The sequence below is a fragment of the Seriola aureovittata genome, chromosome 12, assembly GCF_021018895.1.
Source record: "Seriola aureovittata isolate HTS-2021-v1 ecotype China chromosome 12, ASM2101889v1, whole genome shotgun sequence".
NCBI lineage: Eukaryota > Metazoa > Chordata > Actinopteri > Carangiformes > Carangidae > Seriola > Seriola aureovittata.
The window spans coordinates 12,805,941-12,824,161 of record NC_079375.1 but is presented as its reverse complement, the minus strand read 5'-3'; the positions used below and the strand labels follow the sequence as shown (position 1 = coordinate 12,824,161).

General features: G+C 38.6%; 2 protein-coding genes across 6 annotated transcripts; one reads left to right on the top strand and one right to left on the bottom strand.

Moving 5' to 3' along the window:
* Positions 1 to 2,180: 2,180 nt before the first annotated feature.
* LOC130179217 (serine/arginine-rich splicing factor 11-like) lies at positions 2,181 to 10,377 on the bottom strand. Of its 3 annotated transcripts, none has more exons than XM_056392052.1 (12): positions 10,072 to 10,377; positions 8,838 to 8,971; positions 6,186 to 6,301; positions 5,485 to 5,565; positions 5,334 to 5,371; positions 5,066 to 5,199; positions 4,797 to 4,875; positions 4,591 to 4,710; positions 4,411 to 4,500; positions 4,211 to 4,297; positions 2,972 to 3,137; positions 2,181 to 2,849 (listed from the first exon to the last, which is right to left on the bottom strand). In XM_056392052.1, exons 1-12 carry the CDS (start codon positions 10,191 to 10,193, stop codon positions 2,658 to 2,660), a joined length of 1,359 nt encoding a protein of 452 aa, XP_056248027.1. In that variant the 5' UTR covers positions 10,194 to 10,377; the 3' UTR covers positions 2,181 to 2,657. The 3 variants fall into 3 exon arrangements, with proteins under 3 accessions (XP_056248027.1, XP_056248029.1, XP_056248028.1); XM_056392054.1 differs by lacking the exon at positions 10,072 to 10,377 and adding an exon at positions 6,556 to 6,680; XM_056392053.1 differs by lacking the exons at positions 8,838 to 8,971; positions 10,072 to 10,377 and adding an exon at positions 6,556 to 8,811.
* A 2,547-nt stretch (positions 10,378 to 12,924) lies between these two features.
* On the top strand, positions 12,925 to 17,579 carry rpe65a (retinoid isomerohydrolase RPE65 a). 3 transcript variants are annotated; one of them, XM_056392071.1, is made up of 14 exons: positions 12,925 to 12,935; positions 13,289 to 13,371; positions 13,586 to 13,736; positions 14,557 to 14,664; positions 14,885 to 15,026; positions 15,128 to 15,275; positions 15,537 to 15,618; positions 15,723 to 15,855; positions 15,971 to 16,110; positions 16,210 to 16,339; positions 16,442 to 16,556; positions 16,660 to 16,754; positions 16,847 to 16,958; positions 17,051 to 17,579. In XM_056392071.1, the coding sequence occupies exons 1-14, from the start codon at positions 12,925 to 12,927 to the stop codon at positions 17,194 to 17,196; spliced, it is 1,596 nt and encodes a 531-aa protein (XP_056248046.1). In that variant the 3' UTR covers positions 17,197 to 17,579. The 3 variants fall into 3 exon arrangements, with proteins under 3 accessions (XP_056248046.1, XP_056248047.1, XP_056248045.1); XM_056392072.1 differs by having other exon boundaries at positions 13,289 to 13,375; positions 13,590 to 13,736; XM_056392070.1 differs by lacking the exon at positions 12,925 to 12,935 and having other exon boundaries at positions 13,266 to 13,371.
* Positions 17,580 to 18,221: the final 642 nt, after the last annotated feature.

Genomic DNA, 18,221 nt, shown 5'->3' with positions numbered 1-18,221 from the left:
AAGAATCACAAATATAGCTATATCCTCAAACTGAGCTTAATATTCATTTATAGATTATGTACTATATAAATATATATAGAGAGAGAGGGAGATAATCAAAGGAGTAACACTGTGTAGCAATACATTTCCAGTACTTAAGAATGTTTTTAACCAGCTGGGAGAAGGTTTAGCATAAAAACACATTCTCAGCAGTTCAGTATCCAAGCCTTTTCCCCTGTGCAGGAGGCAGTCTCCTGTGTTTTCAGGTTAGCTCATGTTACCTCTCAGCTGTCTCCATGTTTTGTCGTGATCGTATGAACTCTGTGCTCAGTGTGAGTGAATAATTGTACTGTATCAAGGGTTGTTGTATGTACGTTTGTGTGTGGGAGAACCCAGATGGGATATCAGGTAAACTGTTCTTAGTTTAATACTGCACTGATATTAAGTATATTTAAGGCATGCTATGGCTGTGTTGGCCGATTGGATCACATGCATCTTTAAGCTGTATTCTCTGAACGAGTATGTTACCTGCAGATTTATTGTTGGTATTTAGATTAAGGAAGAACTGAAAATTGTAACACTAACACCTTTTAGTGCTTATAAAATCTCTCCTTGATGGTTGTCTGCGCATAATTTTCTTTTTTTTTTTTTTTTTTTTTTTGTTTGTTTTTTTTTTTTTCATCCAAGGAGAGTAAACTAAGCTGTGAAGTTGATATTGCTGGATATCCCAAAACTGCCCATATGGGAAATGATCTGATCCATTGAGTTTTCTCTGGCTTCAGCTAATATGTACTGCAACCATACCTACTTCACATCCCTTTAAATAAAGCACCAGCATCATGTTTCAACTGACTTTGTGTAAGTATAATAAAAAGACATCATTCTAAATGAGGCTTCCAAATCAGGATGAGTAATATGATGATATAAATTTGTCAGCTGTCAGATATGTTTTTTACTAAGTACTTCAATTTGGGATTCATTTAAGTTGCTAGGTCAGTCATAGCCTCAGTGGTACCGCTCATGTGCTGCCATTACATCCGAGTCACAGAGGTTAGCATCAGTCTTTGAAAAACTTATCACTGCTCTGAAGGTATTTCCAGAGTCCAGAAGACTCTTGAAACGATGTGGATGAATAAGATATATATGTACACTCATTTAATAAGGTGCACCTAGTTAAGACTAATACAGTCTAACTCAACAGTCCTCTAATAAATCCTCCTTCATGAATCTGTGTAAAAGGGTGTTGATTCCACTGTATGATCATTTTGGAGGCTGTAGTTTGGTGCTGTTGAATTGTATTATTCTCTCCACCGCATTCATCAGTGATGACAGGCTGAAAGATCTGAGACATCCTTTTCTATAATGCAATACAGTTCAACAGCACAGACTGCAGTATAATGTGTCCACTGTATGATGTGCACCTTTGGGTTACGAAAGAAAGGTGCATCTTGGGAAGTGGGTTTACAACACTTTGTGAAATGGACAGATTTTTTTTTTCATCCAGATGGTCGTTCTGGAAATGTCTACAGAAAAAGTATTAAGTGTTGTCATATGACCCTCTGGGTCATGGGCCAAGTATTAAGTGTTGTCATATGACCCAAAGGAGTCATATGACAACACTAAATACCAGGTATTTATTTTCAACAGGTATTGACTTTCAGGGAACTCAGGGAACTTGTTTTCTGCTAGTAAATGTATGATATTACGTAATATATCAATATCATGATATTAAGTCATATGAGTGACAGTTTTATCCATAACACCACACCCATAATTCCAAATGCCTGAGGTTAGTGTTAGGTGACAGACAGAGCGGGCCCAAGCCTTTATAGGGCCCTAAGCAGAATTTGATTTGGCCAAGTGCATAGGTTTGGTCTTAGCACTGGGACATAACAACCCCGCCACCCGTCCAAAACAGAGATTGACTTTTTGAAGCCGTCAACCAACCGGTTGATTAATCTTGATTAAATCTTCACATAGGCAGAGGATGTATATATATGTCATAACAATATATCCTCTTTTTGTAATTGTATAGTAAGGCATAAAAACATCATACTACATTAAGGCATTGAAAGGTCACAGCATAGTAAGACATAAAAATGTCATAGTATAATAAGGCATAAAAAGTCATAGTATGAGTAGTCATAACCCACGCTTACTTAAATGCTTGGAATGATTAATTAAAAACTTCAACTAAAAAGTCTTTGTTCTCCAAATAGGCTTTATTATAAAAGAAATATTTGATAAAACAATCAATACTTTCAAACAAGAAGCAAATGTAACTATTTCCAAAAGAGGCCTGAGCATCACATCACAACACTAAACAAAAAAATGTTAAGATACAATATATGAAGAAGTGACAAAACTACAACACAAGCTCAAGAAAGCAAAGCAAGCCTTATTCCAGTTTGGACTGATTACAGTTGTAGAGGCAAAAAGCATAAGGGAACTTTAAAGCAATGTGACAAAGCAAGAGAAAGACAGTATGTCGTTGGGCAAAAAAGACTTAACAGTCAAGTATTGTACATTCCTGTGTGAAAAATCAATACATTTCAAACACATTTCACATTTTAGAATTTCCCCAGTGGCGAGAAAAAAAAAAAAAATTTTTTTTTTTTTTTTTAACACCTTCACAACCAAAATGGAGGGATAATGTAGGAAACGGTGTGATGGACCACTCAGTCGCTGACATCCATGTCCTCTTCGTGGTGATCGTCAGCACCGTTAACTTTGGCCTGCTTCATGGGCCGTGCTGTGCCGTTACCTTCTACTGACTGAGGAGACAAAGCAGAATCGTCTGAATCCTTCCTGTCCTCTCTCTCCTTCTCGCTGTCATAGCCTTGTTCCTCTTCGTCGTAATCCCTGGTGATCTGTGAGAGGAAACCAAATGGATGTGACATTTTAAAGTATTACTGCCTTGTCTGGTTTACATCAGAGCAGATGTTCACAGCGTGTAAGAATGAAGACTTGTCTCAAATATACTATAACCAACCTTAACGTCTCCTTTCTCACTGTCTGATTTCCTCTCCCGCTCTCTTTCTTTGTCTTTGCTCTTCTTTTTCTTGTTGGTGGAGAGTTCACGTTCATCACGACTGCGGTCTTTATCACTCCTGCGTTCCCTGTCTCTTTCCTTATCTCTCTTCTTCTCCTTCTTGTGTCTGTGGAGGGAAGAGAGAGGTCTTTGGTGTCACAAAATGCCCAGAATGTAGCCATGCCTTTTAGTTCTAAGTACTCATGAAGTCATATGGACTGACTGAACTGACTGAAATTAATTGAAATTATAACTGTTTTGCTGAAAGTCACTCTTATGCTGATGCAGTTGTTTTATCATGATTGTTTTCTCGACAGATCATGACCTAAGGATGGATGTAATAGTGGTTTAGTTTTTGAATTAATGTTAAAATAACAGTTAATATGACAAAATCCTGTCTTTAGTCCACTTCGCTTTCACACCACAAACTACGTGCACCAGAGTCCACTTTGAAGCTTTAAAGAGGGCAAGTGTTTAAACCACTAACCTCTTTGGTTTGGCTAAAAAGAAATCTGTTGCATTTTCACAGTAAGTTCAGTTTGTTTGGGCAGGTGAGAAAGGTGTCAACTGGACACAGGTGTGGACCAGTCAAAAGCAATTAAAACTGCAGTCTATTGTGTTTATATCCTCAGTACACTTTGTCAGTTCATTAAGTCAAGTGGAAAAAAATGCAGCGACCCCACAGTAAAACCTTCAGTGTATTGCGGTGCAACACGTCTCTTTCGTCCTGTTTGTTATTCATAACATGCGATCGATCTTCTGCCTAATACTAATAAAGCTTATAATCAGTCATTTGTCTGTGAGCTCCTCTTTGTGCCACCCGAGGACAAACATATACACAGAGGCATTAAAGTGACCCGCTGTCAGTCACTTGGCTGCTGATGCGTCACCATACAGACCAATCAGTCTGTATGACTTCATGTTTACTCCTCTTGATTCATTTGTAAAAAGTCAGTGAGAACACAAATCGGGCCAAAACTAAACTGCAATAATGTACCATTTAATTTCCTTGGTCCAGATCACATGAACACAGCTACAGGTGCACAAACACACCAGAGTTAGTTTAAATCAAATCAAACATGATAGGATTGAAAGCACCCATTATCCTTGTTTTAAAATATTTACTTCATCAGGATCTTAAAATATGGATAATATGATTAACCGTTATTGGCTACAAATATTTCACAGAGACACACCAACCTTCGAGGAGATGGAGACCTGGAGCTTCTCCTTTTAGGGGATTTTTTGGGAGGAGATCGGCTGCTGCTGCGACTTCTCCTGCGTCTCCTGTGTAGTAGAAAACCAAGGTTAACACTGTGTCCTGACTTGTAAACAAAGGGTTGAGTAGCTGTTTAAACTAAATTCTGCTGGAGCACATGAAGACCCAAGGCTGTACTCACCTGCTCATGCTCCGTGATCTTCTGGCTGTGCTGTAGCTTTTAGGTGGTGTTTTAGATCTTCTTCTCCCGGAGTCATCTTTCTTTCTATCTCTAAAAAGGGTAAATATTTTAAGATTTCAGACGAACTGTTAATCTGAGAAAGAAGGCTAAAAAGGTTGAGGTTTTACACAGTTAATCCACCTGGATCTGCTTCGTGATCGCCTGCTCCGGTCTCTGGAGTGGCTGCGTCTCCTGCGTAGGCTTTTGGAGCGCCTCCTGCTTCTCGAGCTTGATCGTCGCCTTGATCTGCTTCTGGTTCGCCTGCAAACAGACATTCATTTAACTTTTTTGCACGCTGGCAAAGTTTCTCTTTCTCAACTGTTCACATTATCAACAGAAAATTTTACTTGTGTCTTGAACGTGATCTGGACCACCTCCTTCTGGACCTGGACCGCGACCGAGAGCGCTTCTTTTTGCTCTCCTTATCTGCAGGACAGCAAAACCAGACATTGTGTATGATTTTTCAAGGTGCAATATTACACATTCAACATGAGTGCAAGGTAGAAAAACACAGTAATCATGACTGCTTAACACTGCAATGCAGACAAAACAGACAGCTTCACAATACAAAGTCAACATCCTGGCAAGAAAGTCCTCCCAACTTGTGCGCACTCACTTCCAGGTTCAATAGCAGCAGAAATGAGCGACTGAGCCTCTCTGACTCTTTTCATGGCCTCTTCGATTTCTTTATTAGATCCGTCAGCCTTCAAACCTGCATTCAGGTTTAAGCTTGCAGCCAGGGGATTCAGTCTAAACAAAGGAATATTCATTAGTTGACCCACTACTACAAAAACAACAACATATCTATGTCTTTACTGCGTTATTTAAAACTGCTTTCAGGCACAGTCTACAGATAATAAAGGAAGTTCTTTATACGAACGTACTTTGGATCCGTCATGAACTTTAAGAGCTGATCAGCAGCCTGTGAAGAGACAGTGAAAATAAGTAGGAGCTTGCATTATCAGAAATGCTGCGTTTTAAACTATGCCGGTTTTGGAAAATAACTAATCATTGTCATTCAAGACGACCTCTCACCTGGGGATTCATATTGGGTCCTGGGAAGCCAAATGCAGCCATCGCGTCCATGTTCGGCGCACCAAAAGGGTTCCCTCCAATCTGGAATTAAAAAAAAAAAAAAAAAAAAAAAAAAAACCCACACACAGACACATGTTAAGGCACATTTGTTTTGCTAGCTTACTGTTTGTACTCTTACTGATGTTGAAATGTGGAAATAATGCTACTGACAGATGTGGCCATGGATAACTGTTTCAGTTCCAACTCATAATCACACAAAAGACATTACTACCCACAAATAACGAGTGACAATTTTCAAATGCAAAAAATTGAAACGTGCACTCTACTGAACTTCAATTTTCACTCTTTTATTGAAATATTCCTTTTACCCATTTTTAAAAAGAAGAAACTAAAATTACACCACAAAGAAACGACCTTGAGGTGGGTTTGTTTTGTCATTTGTTGTTAGCAAGATGATGGATAAACTTTATAAATCAACTTTTAAGCCAAAATGGATGAAATTCTTAAGTGCTCAGAAGAATGGAAATTCTTAACCGATCCCACACACATCTCACCAACAACCTCCTGTGGGGCCGCTTCTGACAGGAAGATTATTTATTTTTCTGATCGACTGGATTAATTAACTAATCTTTGCAGCTCTATACGTTACATGTTCCAGTGGTCAGAGACTTTTGTCCGAGACAGTGAGGATGAGATCTTACAGGTGGATTGGGGATGGGGTTGGGCGTTGGAAGAAGTCCTCCTCCTGGCAGAATTCCTGCAACAGCATTTGCTGGCGCCAACAGTGACAAAGCTTTAGCCTCATCTGGAATAGATCCTACAGGAAAATAAAATCAGGCATTAGGAGAGAACAACATCTTCACACACCACACACACATCAACTACAGAGAGACATTTTGGAAAAGACAAAGAAAAAGTCTTCACACTGCATTTCTTCAAATTAGGTTCAACAAAATGGTTACCTTACAGATCAGAGAAGAGTTCCCTTAATTCAACAAAATCATTGCAGTGACATAACTATAACTGGAATAAATCACACTACTCCAATGAACACTGCCAAGAATATATCACCTGAACGTGTTTTTTAAGTCATGAACCAAACGTTAGCAAGCACAGCTGCTTCTCCAGTTGGGTGTGCCCTCAATTTTCATTTAGACGTTTACTGAAACAAGCGACTCACGTTGGCGGCTTCGCTACTAAAAGCACACAGAGAAAAATCGAGATACACACAACAAAGAGAAATTTAGGGATTTGGCAAGAACACTACACAAGCTATCAGTGTCTACTTACCAAAACACATTTCAGAGGATAAAGTGGTTCATACACTAAATGGCAATAACAGAAGTAAGGGTAGGTAGCGTGCCTTTTGTACATCATTATTCTAGGATCCTTACCTGTCACTGCATCAATTAACCAAACCTGGGCAGAGGATGACTTGTTTGATCAATCTGCACTACCACAGTCCAATTAAAGAATAATTGCATCATCTTCATTTGCAACAATCCTCTGATGTTATTTTAAAATGACCCACAATTAACAAATAAAACACCTCATAATCCTCTCATAGTAAATCCACCCATACAAACAACTCTTTCACATAAATACAGACACACAGTAATGACAACATTTAAACACAGAAGCACACTGGAGAGAGAAATTGCTGCAGGAGACAAAACTGTTGGATGGTATTTTCAGCAGGGCCTGGTATACAGGACTGGCTGAGCCAGGAAAAAGAACTGTAAAACACAACAACAAAAGAAGACCACTGTTAAAGAGAATATTGTACCAACATTGTGTCATGTCGGGTGGGTATCTTGGACAAGTCATGACGAGATGGAGTTAAACCGTTATATCAGACAACCAATCATTGACTAGTGTTCCCCTTTTTTTGTCCCAAACTTTGTTCAGACCATTAAGATAATGTGAATTTTCAAAGTTAGTCTGTGCAGTCCCAGCTGCCTGGGTATTGTGGTTTTTGCACAACTGATTATCAACACAGTCTTTTTATACAGTCTTTTGCCACCAGACACAAATAAGGGATTGTCATTAAAAGTTTTTTTTAGTTCAGTTGTAAATTTAACCATTTTTAAAAAGGAAGAGGCTGGGTATACTCTTTTTATGTTATTGTCAATAAATTCCATGAAAAGACCAAAAACAACTATGTCTTAGTCCGTCTGTCAACACTTTCTGACTTCTGACAGTGGTGGATTGAGACACATTTGGTGCAGTAGTGACTATTTTCAGCAGCAGGATGGTGCCTCTGGCACTTACTCAAAATAAACTGCAGTGCCAGCGTTCATTGTAATGAATAAACATGTCCCCCAGTGCAACGGTGTGGTTCAACAATGTGCTTTTAAAATATGTTTTTGGAAAACAGTCTTTTTGTCTTTTCATGGGATTTGGTGACTTCAAGAAAATGAAGCATATTGCCAGCCTCATCTGTGAAGGAACAATGCTTCCACCATAAAATGAATGGCGAAGCAGAATTCAAGTGTTGCAAAATAGTGCAGATTAAGCACTGTTTCAGGCTATGTCCTTCATTTCTGACCGTTATACTCTTTAAACTAAACCACCTAGAAAAGATAAGTTTGACAGAAGGAAAGAGAAAGAGAGGGCAAAGAAAGAATAGAAGACACAAAAAGAGAGGGATGGGGCTTGAATGCTTGCTGGCCTTTGCAAATGTCTACAATCCCCTGTTGGCAGGCAGAGGACCACTTTCAGCCATCAACGAGGGGGCTGCTTTTGCCTTCTTCACTACAAAAATCACACACACACACATACACACACACACACAAATAACAGAGAGAAGTTTAACAGAGGATAGTCCAATATTGGGGAGAAAATAAAATGCATGTGGTTAAGAGTTTAAACAACTTCACTTCTGAACTTTGAGGTGCCTGCGGCGCCCACATCTTGGGAATGTTCAACTCCTAGTCTGTAAAGCCGATTTTGGTATACCGCGCTTTCTACATGCACAGTAAGTCATTGTTTTAAGGAGACACGCACAGCTTGAAATGTACATGTATTTTTCCAAAAAACCAATTCCAGTTTATTAGGAGAATTGTATTGTGGTGATAAAACAGATATGGCATGTGCTACCCCAGCATACCAAAAATCTGGCAATAGAGTCTGCTTTAAATGATTCTTACAGACGATGGGAGGGAACGGCATAACCAGTATCATTCAAATTTTCTTAAAAAGCTCACATAAACAGACAAGGGTGAGCTGACTTGTGCACTTCACAAATAGGACAGATGAAATCGTTTTTTACTCTTTTACGTCGTCACTGTTCCAGAGTCATGCCATTCAATCAACAAGGACCACTCATACATGGGAATAATTATGAGACAAACCTTCAGCAAACGGGACCACAATCAACGCTCTGTCCACAAACACGGTGTTAGTCAGATGTTGAGACACTCCAACCGACTCTGGCTCCTGGAACTTCACAAAGCACACACGCGACGTCACCGGCATCGGAGAATCACTGTCAAGGAAGTACAAAATACAAAAGTCCAACATATTAACAGAAAAATGTGGTCCAATTGTACTCAGATGGTCTGTGTGAAATATGAAAATGCATTGACTGTGCCCTTCAAATGAGGGTATCCACACACACACTACTGCCATGATATCAAATACATAACTTCGATATTAGGCAGGGTTTAAGTCAGAGTGTAAAATGTCCCATCACTGCAACAACCCCCTAAACTGTCCCCATTAATAGGCCAGGATGCTGTTAGCTGGATTTTTCATTTTTAGATTTTATGAGCTGTGTAAACATTTACTTTGTTAATCAGACAAACAACAAAATGATACTGTTAGTAAATCAAAATTATGAGATACTCAGGTGCGATTTAGTGAGTCTAATTATGAGACATGAAGTCAAAACCACTTAGTCCATCTGCAAAAATGTAATCAATAAATTCAACAGATCAAGATTTACTGCTTCTCTCTTTTTCTGTCTGAAGGTTTTTGACTATTGGTCAGACAAAAACAAGCAGTGAGGAAATTGTGGCAGGCATTTTCAGTAATCCAAAACATAATCGATACATAACTCCAAAAAAATCGATATAGTTTGTTAAAATTGTCAGATCGTAAGTAAAAAAATGTGCACATTATACAAAACTAAGAAACACTAGTCTTACGCAGACAAATCATATCAGATCATAAGTTAGATCCTAAGTATCTTTATTTTCATCTTTTTCTTGCACTTCATAAGTCAAGTGTATAATTGCGCTAATATAAAAGTCTAAATAACTGGTCTAACCTTACAAACCGAAATTAACATAAGAAAATACTCGTTGCCTCCATTTAAGTCTCTATTTCGACTGACCGTGTCGCAACAAGCTTTATTCAAAGACTAATTTTAAAAAAACAACTATGATGTATCAAATCATAATTCAATGGATTTGGATGTAATTTAGTGAAGCTAGCGAAAGGTATATTAGGTTACTGTTAGCCAAACAAGTCAGGTTAGCATGGGCCTCCATCCCCGTCCCACAAATGTTTAGCAAGCCATCCAGCTAATGTTTGTCTTAATTAAATTCACAATTATCTTAATAAATCAGCAGCCAGTTAACTCACTCCGGTGGAAATAACTTCAGCTCTTCGATGGTTCCCAGAAAACCGAACAGCGTCCTCATCTGCTCCGATGTTGTGCTCGGCGACACGTTCGTCACCTGGACTACCTTCGTGGTGTAATTCATCTTCCCGACTAAAACCGTGCAAACAACTACAGCTATATCAACCACCAAACTTTTACTAAAGTAACGGTTGTCTACTCGCTATTAAATCAGCTTGTTAGTAGGTAATTAGCTGGATAGGTGTTAGTTAGCTCTCAGCTACAACGACAGACTGTAGCATTCCGCCGCCATATTTAGTTAATGCCGATCAATGTGCGCATGCGTTTAGTTGAACTGCTGTTGCTGGAAAATAGCGTCCTTACATTTATAAAAACAAGGTTTATCTTCGCTTTATGTAATCGATCTATGTAATATTAGTCTTGCACACAAGTGCGTGCAGGACTAATATTATTTAGAGTAAGTTTTTACCTACAATCAATAACCAACAGGGGTCGCCCTGCCTTCTTCTACACATAAACAAAGATATGGTGACAGAGACTATTGGTAAGAAAGTAAGGCATGTAAAATCTCGGACATACCGTCCCTAAAAGAATGTACTATTGTCTATTATTTATTCATTCAGTCTGGAAAGAAAGAACAATTAAGAAGCTGTAATCTCACAGAGAACATTCAGTGGTGAAATGTAGGCTGACTATACGCCTATTTACTCAAGTATTGTACTTAACTACAAATTTGAGGTACTTGTACTTTGGTTGAGTGTTTTCATGCCGCTTTCTACGTTTACTCCATCATATTTCAAATGGAAATATTAAACTTTTTATCCCCCCCACATATTTAACAGTATAGTTACTTTACAAATTTTGCAATTTTTTGCATACAAATCCTTTGAAGTGCTTTTTAAATGTTATTGTTATCCATAAACTACCCAACTATTTTGATAATCATTTGAATCTCTTTTAATAGGCCTACAATAATGCCAAATATTTTGTGGTTCAAGGTTCTTATATGTGAGTATTTGCTGCTTCTCTTTTGATTTTTTTTTTCTTTCATTTGTTTTTAATAATTTTGAGGTTTGGACTGTTGTCTGGACAAAGTTTTACAAACCAAACAATCAGTTAATCAAAAAGTAATCAGCAGATTAATCCAGAATGAAAATAATAATTGGTTACTGCCCTGTGTTAAATAGCTTCTCCTCAAACAAATAGAACAGTAAAATGTAAGAAAATGCTAATGGTTTAATATTAAAGTAATAATTATACAGTAATAGGTTTGCTGTATCCAACACTTTTTATATACAGTCTATGATGTAAAAGTAGTGTGGGAAAGATTTAGGCTAAATATAGGTTATGCTTGTAATTTCTGTATGTTTTGCTTTAGTTTTTCATTGTATTTATCTGTTTTTATTTTGGACAGATACACAGAGTTTTATTGAAAGGAAAATTGGAACTAATGTGCAGATTAATGTATCTGATGTGAAGTTGTATCTTGTAGAAGTAAACAGTTCAGTTGCTGATCATTCTTGGTAAATTTCACATTCACATATGGAAATGCTGCTTTCATCATTGAACTCAAACATTTGGTCTATGGCAACTTAATTAAAAGATGTGAAGAACAAAAAAGAAGACTTTCAACTTTTTAAATGACTATACTTTAATTCTAACTTTAAAAGGAAGGGACTTCATGAACTCCTCTTTGTGTTTTTTTTTTTCATCACTATTGTTGTATTGTTGTTCCCTTTCACAATTTTTAGTCTCAGGTGTTTTTGATCACCCGTGGCAGCAAAAAATAACTCTGACTACTGACCCTTCGGTTTAGTTCAAGAGCATAGCGAGAAAATCTCTGTTAATCAGTTATCACAAAAATGTTGCATATTGCCAATTAAAGCCGGCCCCTCATGTGTTGACCGAGAGAGCCACACCACAACCCTGCCACTGATCAAACTGCGTCAGGAGAAACTCTCTCTACTAATGGTGTTTTTTCCCAGGAGAAACAATAGAGAGTTTGTCTTCAGGCCTACGTCGAACATAATCCCTACACCTGGATTATAGTTGCACTGAGACAAGCAAGTTAAGGCATTTTGTGATCAGACCAAAGAACAACTGGCCGCATTTCATCCACTAAGCATTGTATTTAACGAGCATTGTACAATAGCACCTAATAATAGCTGTGAAGGTTGTTGTTGTTTCACAATATTTTTCAGCTCTTCCTATTAATCTTTTATTTCGGAAAAGCATTATTTAATCTAAAATTAGGCGATAGTAATGTGCTGAAATACTAAGAGGTTTGTTTTTGGACAATATAGTCTTGATCCCAATGGCTGTTTCTATAAATTCATACCTGTAAAAATCTAAAAGTGTACAAATAATATATATATATATATATATATAGCCATGGCCTTTTATGTGAATTGTACATATTTTGAATTACTGAATTTACATTTTTTTTTAGCCCCACACATACTGACAATATCCTGAAATATACTGCACTTCGTGTGACTCAGCATTACTATATCTTAAAGGACAAAATCTGAACAAAATAAAATCACATGTATCATTGCAACACATTTGCAAAGCATGGTTCTCTGTGTGATAAATATTCTCTGCAATAAATCCGGTTTGGTTTGAGAGGGGTGACCATTGAGTCACCCATCGGAGGATATTGGCACAAAGAGATTCTTGTTCATGGTGCAACATGATTGGCCAGGAGTAAAGGTTTACAGCGCAGATTGCAGTGACTGTGACGGTGACCAGACGAATAAATACCCCTAAATCCACTGGGCAGATCAGAGACTTCCAGTTCAGAAGTGACCAGGGGTTTTTCTAAAGAGTTGCTTTCTGTATTGCAAGAAGAAAACATGGTCAGCCGGTGAGTTTCTCATGATGCACAACTATTGGGGACAACATATTTGTAAACCAGCATACCTAGGGATAGGTTCTGCTTTATTTGAAACTTCATAATTTGCCAATTTCTATGGTGTTATTTAGATGTAGACTTTTCTGCAATTTGACCCTATGACCCTGTGCTGTTAGTGTGCCGGCAGCTGATGAAGCTCCTGAAGGATTTAAAAGTTCACACTGTGAACTGCTTGACCCAATTGCAGCTTTTTTTTTTTTTTTACGATTTAAACTATATAACTAACATTTCACTTGCTGGAAATTTCATCAAGTTAAATTTTCTTGGCTTTGATGTTTGTTGATGTCTTTACTTTCTGGTGACAGATTTGAGCACCCAGCTGGTGGCTACAGGAAGATTTTTGAGACATGTGAGGAGTTGTCTGAGCCTCTTCCAGCAACAGTCACAGGTTTGTTTGCATCTCTCAGACAGAAATAGACTGCAGACTGATTCTTTGACATTCGTCTACCAGTCACACTGTTAAGGAAACTTACTTGTAGCTTGAGTAGCTTTTTCTTATTTCCTCTGAGAACACATAACTGGCCTCCAAAGCAGGCTCTTAATGCATCTTTACAAACTGTTTTCAAAAACAATATCTCATTTATGTTCATCATGTTTTACAGGTAGGATTCCTTCATTTCTGAAGGGAAGTCTCCTCCGTTTGGGACCTGGGCTTTTTGAGGTTGGAGATGAACCTTTCTATCACCTCTTCGATGGCCAGGCCCTTATGCACAAATTCGACTTCAAGAACGGCCAGGTCACCTACTACCGAAAGTAAGGCTTTAAGGAGGGTACCACTGCTCTGTCATTTTTCAGTCCATTTCCATAATTTAGCAGAGTACTGATCACTTTCCAATACATTTTTTCACCTTGGAGCTTGTTGTGCCTTTCAAGCAGCCGTTGGTTTCCATGCTGCATCAAAACCAATCTGCAGAGACTTGAAACATGCTTGAGAGATGTAATCCATCACAGTAAGCATCATGTCATGAGTATATTCACCACCTTCAAGGTGGTTAGGCCTATGTTTTCACCCGTGTCTGATGATTTATCAGCAGGATTACGCAAAAAAAATAGTGAACCAATGTGTCTGGGAAGAACCCATTACATTTTAAGGCAGATCCAAATTATTTACTATAAATTTTCATGTTTTTTTTCTCCGAAGTCTGGTGTATGTTGTTTGATACTGCCCTCTGAGTGCCCTTCTAGTTTTGCTATGTTATTGCTGTCTGGCAATTCTATGAAGATTTTCCAAAAGAAGCTGCACATACAGCTACATTACCATCATGAAATAACATCACAACTTTAACAACAATTGAAAAAAGAGAAATAAATAGATGCATATGCAAGTGAGTCTCAAGTTTCTGCAAGTTGATTATACTGTGTGAGGGAGGTTAGATTTCAGATTTATAGACATGAAATACTTAAGGACCTTTGCTTTGTCAAGTCACTGTAACACATTCAAGCACTCAACAGCTAAACCTTTGAGGATATATTCATACAAGCTTTCAGGATGGTGAACAATGATTTTTCAACGAGTTTATATGTAGTGTTTTGGAATGAAATTCTTGATTTGTCAATCTCTCCTCTGTCTTAGGTTTGTCAGAACAGATGCTTATGTACGAGCCATCACGGAGAAGCGTGTGGTGATCACCGAGTTCGGTACATTTGCATATCCTGACCCCTGCAAAAACATTTTCTCCAGGTTGGTTGCACACAGATACACAGACTCTTCTTTTCTGGATGTTTATGACTGTAGAATTCAAATTCAGTTTAATCTTTATGCACTAAGGTATATTTTCCTCTTGGTTTCTTTTTTCTTCTACACTGCTGAATATACTGGGTCTACTTTCTTAAATCTCCCGTTACATTTCAACATCACGTTTGGACATCTTTATGCGAAACGGGATTTTTTTTGTTTGCAGGTTTTTTTCTTACTTCAAGGGTGTTGAGGTCACAGACAACTGCCTGGTGAATGTCTACCCTGTTGGTGAGGACTTTTACGCTGTAACAGAAACCAACTACATCACTAAAGTAAACCCTGACACCTTGGAGACACTGAAGAAGGTAGCTACATCATTACAATTACATTACTGGATTTTTAACCTCAGAACTGCAATATTTCTTCAAATTAAAGCACGGTAAAAATGTTTTTATTCCCTGTGCAGATTGATATGTGCAACTATATCAACATTAACGGAGTGACAGCCCACCCTCACATTGAGAATGATGGTACAGTGTATAACATTGGAAACTGCATGGGAAAAGGAGCAACACTGGCCTACAACATTGTCAAGATCCCACCCGAACAGAAAGGTTGGCATCACAGGGATACAACAGGAAGCAACTTAAAACCAGTTTTACAAAAATAAGTTGGTGAATGGTGAATGCAGAGTTAAAGGTCACACACATCACAGTGACCCCTCTCAAAAAACATGAAAATGTCTCCTAAAAGATGTTCTCTCTCTCTTCAAAATATATTCATTTATGTTTTTAAATGAAGCACAGTTTCTCTTTAGTCCTAGAAATGAAAATATAAAAAGAGTTGACACTTACAACCTTTGCTTTCTTTCATAGATAAGTCTGACCCCATCGAGAAGTCCAAGGTGGTGGTGCAATTCCCCAGTGCTGAGCGGTTCAAGCCCTCCTATGTGCACAGGTGTGTGATTTTTTTGTTTAATTTTTATTACCAGTTATCCATTTGGTGTGTTATCGTCCATGTTGTCATGAAAAGCTTTAATGGTCTCCCGTATCAATCGTCAGCTTCGGGATGTCAGAAAACTACTTTGTCTTTGTGGAGACCCCGGTGAAGATCAACCTGCTGAAGTTCCTGAGCGCCTGGAGCATCCGAGGCTCCAACTACATGGACTGCTTCGAGTCCAACGAGAGCCAAGGAGTAAGAGCTTGGGAGTAGATTCATATCTTTAGTGACTTTAAATGTGCTGATTCCTCAGATGATCATCAGCTCATCATCTCATGATATCTCTTTTTAATGTACCTTTTTTTTATAGACCTTGTTCCACGTTGCCAGGAAAGACCCAGGAGAGTACATCGACCATAAGTTCAAAGGGGCGCCCATCGGCATGTTTCATCACATCAACACCTATGAGGACCAAGGATTCATTGTTTTTGACCTGTGCTCTTGGAAAGGGTAACTGACTCGCTTTCATTTAAGCCTTCTCATATATCATCGACAAACTCCTTTGATATCGGTGCATCCGTGTTGCTCACTGTTACTTCTTTCTTGCAGATTTGAGTTTGTTTACAACTACCTCTGGCTGGCCAACCTGAGAGCCAACTGGGAGGAGGTGAAGAAGGCGGCCATGATGGCGCCCCAGCCGGAAGTCCGCAGATATGTTATTCCCTTGGACGTCCACAAGGTTTGTCGGCTAACTTACTCATTCACAAGGACTCACATTCGCCATTCAGAGACATAAAGTCTTTTATTTATTTGTTCTCATCTTATCGTGGACTTGATGTAGGAGGAGCAGGGGAAGAACCTCGTCAGCCTGCCGTACACCACAGCCACAGCGGTGATGCACGCTGATGGGACGATCTGGCTGGAGCCTGAGGTGCTGTTCTCTGGGCCTCGCCAAGGTGCCAACAAGACCTTTTTTTATCTAGTGATGGTGGACACATTCATCTTTAATAGATACAGGAAATATCTCTATTTAACCATTTAAATTTTTTTTTTTTGTAGCGTTTGAGTTCCCTCAGATCAACTACAACAGGTTCGGAGGGAAGAATTACACATACACCTACGGCCTGGGTCTCAACCATTTCATACCAGACAGGGTATGTTAACAAAATGCCTTCAATGGAAAGTGATTCAGAGTGTGTAAAACAAACTGTTTCATTAACTGATTTTGTTTTTCCCTTGCGTGCAGATCTGCAAGTTGAATGTAAAGACCAGGGAGACCTGGGTATGGCAAGAACCAGACTCCTACCCCTCAGAGCCCCTGTTTGTCCAGACTCCTGATGGGATAGATGAGGATGATGGTACGTCAGCAGCAGTATAAACACAATAGATTTAATTCCACGCCATCTATAATAGAAACTGTTTTGTGATAATCACGTGCTGTGCCCAACAGGAGTGCTGTTGACCATCGTGGCGGCTCCCGGCTCCCAGAGACCAGCGTATCTCCTCATCCTCAACGCCAAGGATCTGTCTGAGGTCGCCAGAGCAGAAGTGGAGTGTAACATTCCTGTCACCTTTCACGGGATGTACAAACCCTAGTGATGCATCACTCAGGAAATCAACGGTAGTCGGCCATTACAGGGTTAACAACTGTCCCTCAATATTAGGATAAATTAAGACTAAATGTGAAAATGTATCAGACAAAAATAAAGCTTTTTATCAGGAGAAATTATTGTATGTCTTCATCTGCAGGATACTAAGGTTGTTAAAGAAAATGAAATTATTACTGTGAATTTATGTCCCAGCTTGAATGTACTAGAAGTTCTATTCCTGAAATGACAAAATAAAAGGTATAAATTTTAATATTTCATGGGTGGAGAAATAAAGTCATCAAGATGAACACACTGCTGTTTTGTATTGATCTGTTATACGGCCTGATCATGTACTTATGTGGCAGCAGGTTAGCAAAGTGAATAAAGATACCGTCGGTCCAACCCTGTGTGGAAGTGAATATTTACTGGATTAAATATTTTTAAACCAAACATTGAATTCCTCCCAGCTCCAGGCCTGTAGACCCCGTGCTCCCATCTGCCTGTTTGAGTCAGACAAAAAGATGTTGTTTTGTTTTTGACATCCTGATCTACTTTGCCGTGTTTTCTTAGAACAAGCAAGCGTTTTAACTGATGCTTCAGCAAACAAAAGCTCTGCCAATAATCCTTCATCTTAAATTCTTGAGATATTTGCAGAGATTTAATATGTTACCACACAAAATCTTATTATGGCCACATTTGAGCAAGTGACCTTTCCATGTCTGTCCTCATTGTGTTGCTCAAAGTTGTCTTGACTCTAATCTAAAAAGTAAAAGCATGCAGATCTAGCAGCACTGCTAAGCTGATTAACTGTGTCGATGCTTAATCTGGAAAGAAAGAAAGGGCATGTTGCAATCAATTATTCTTTTTAAGTGCATAAAGATGTGGCCCCTTTTATGTCATGACCCCAAGTAAATCGCATTTAATTGTGTGTAAGATTCATGTACATAAATAAGGCACATATATGGTCCGAGTTGTCTCATCTCGTGTTGATAGGGATAGACGAAAATTTCCCTTCTGTATTTGTAATTATAA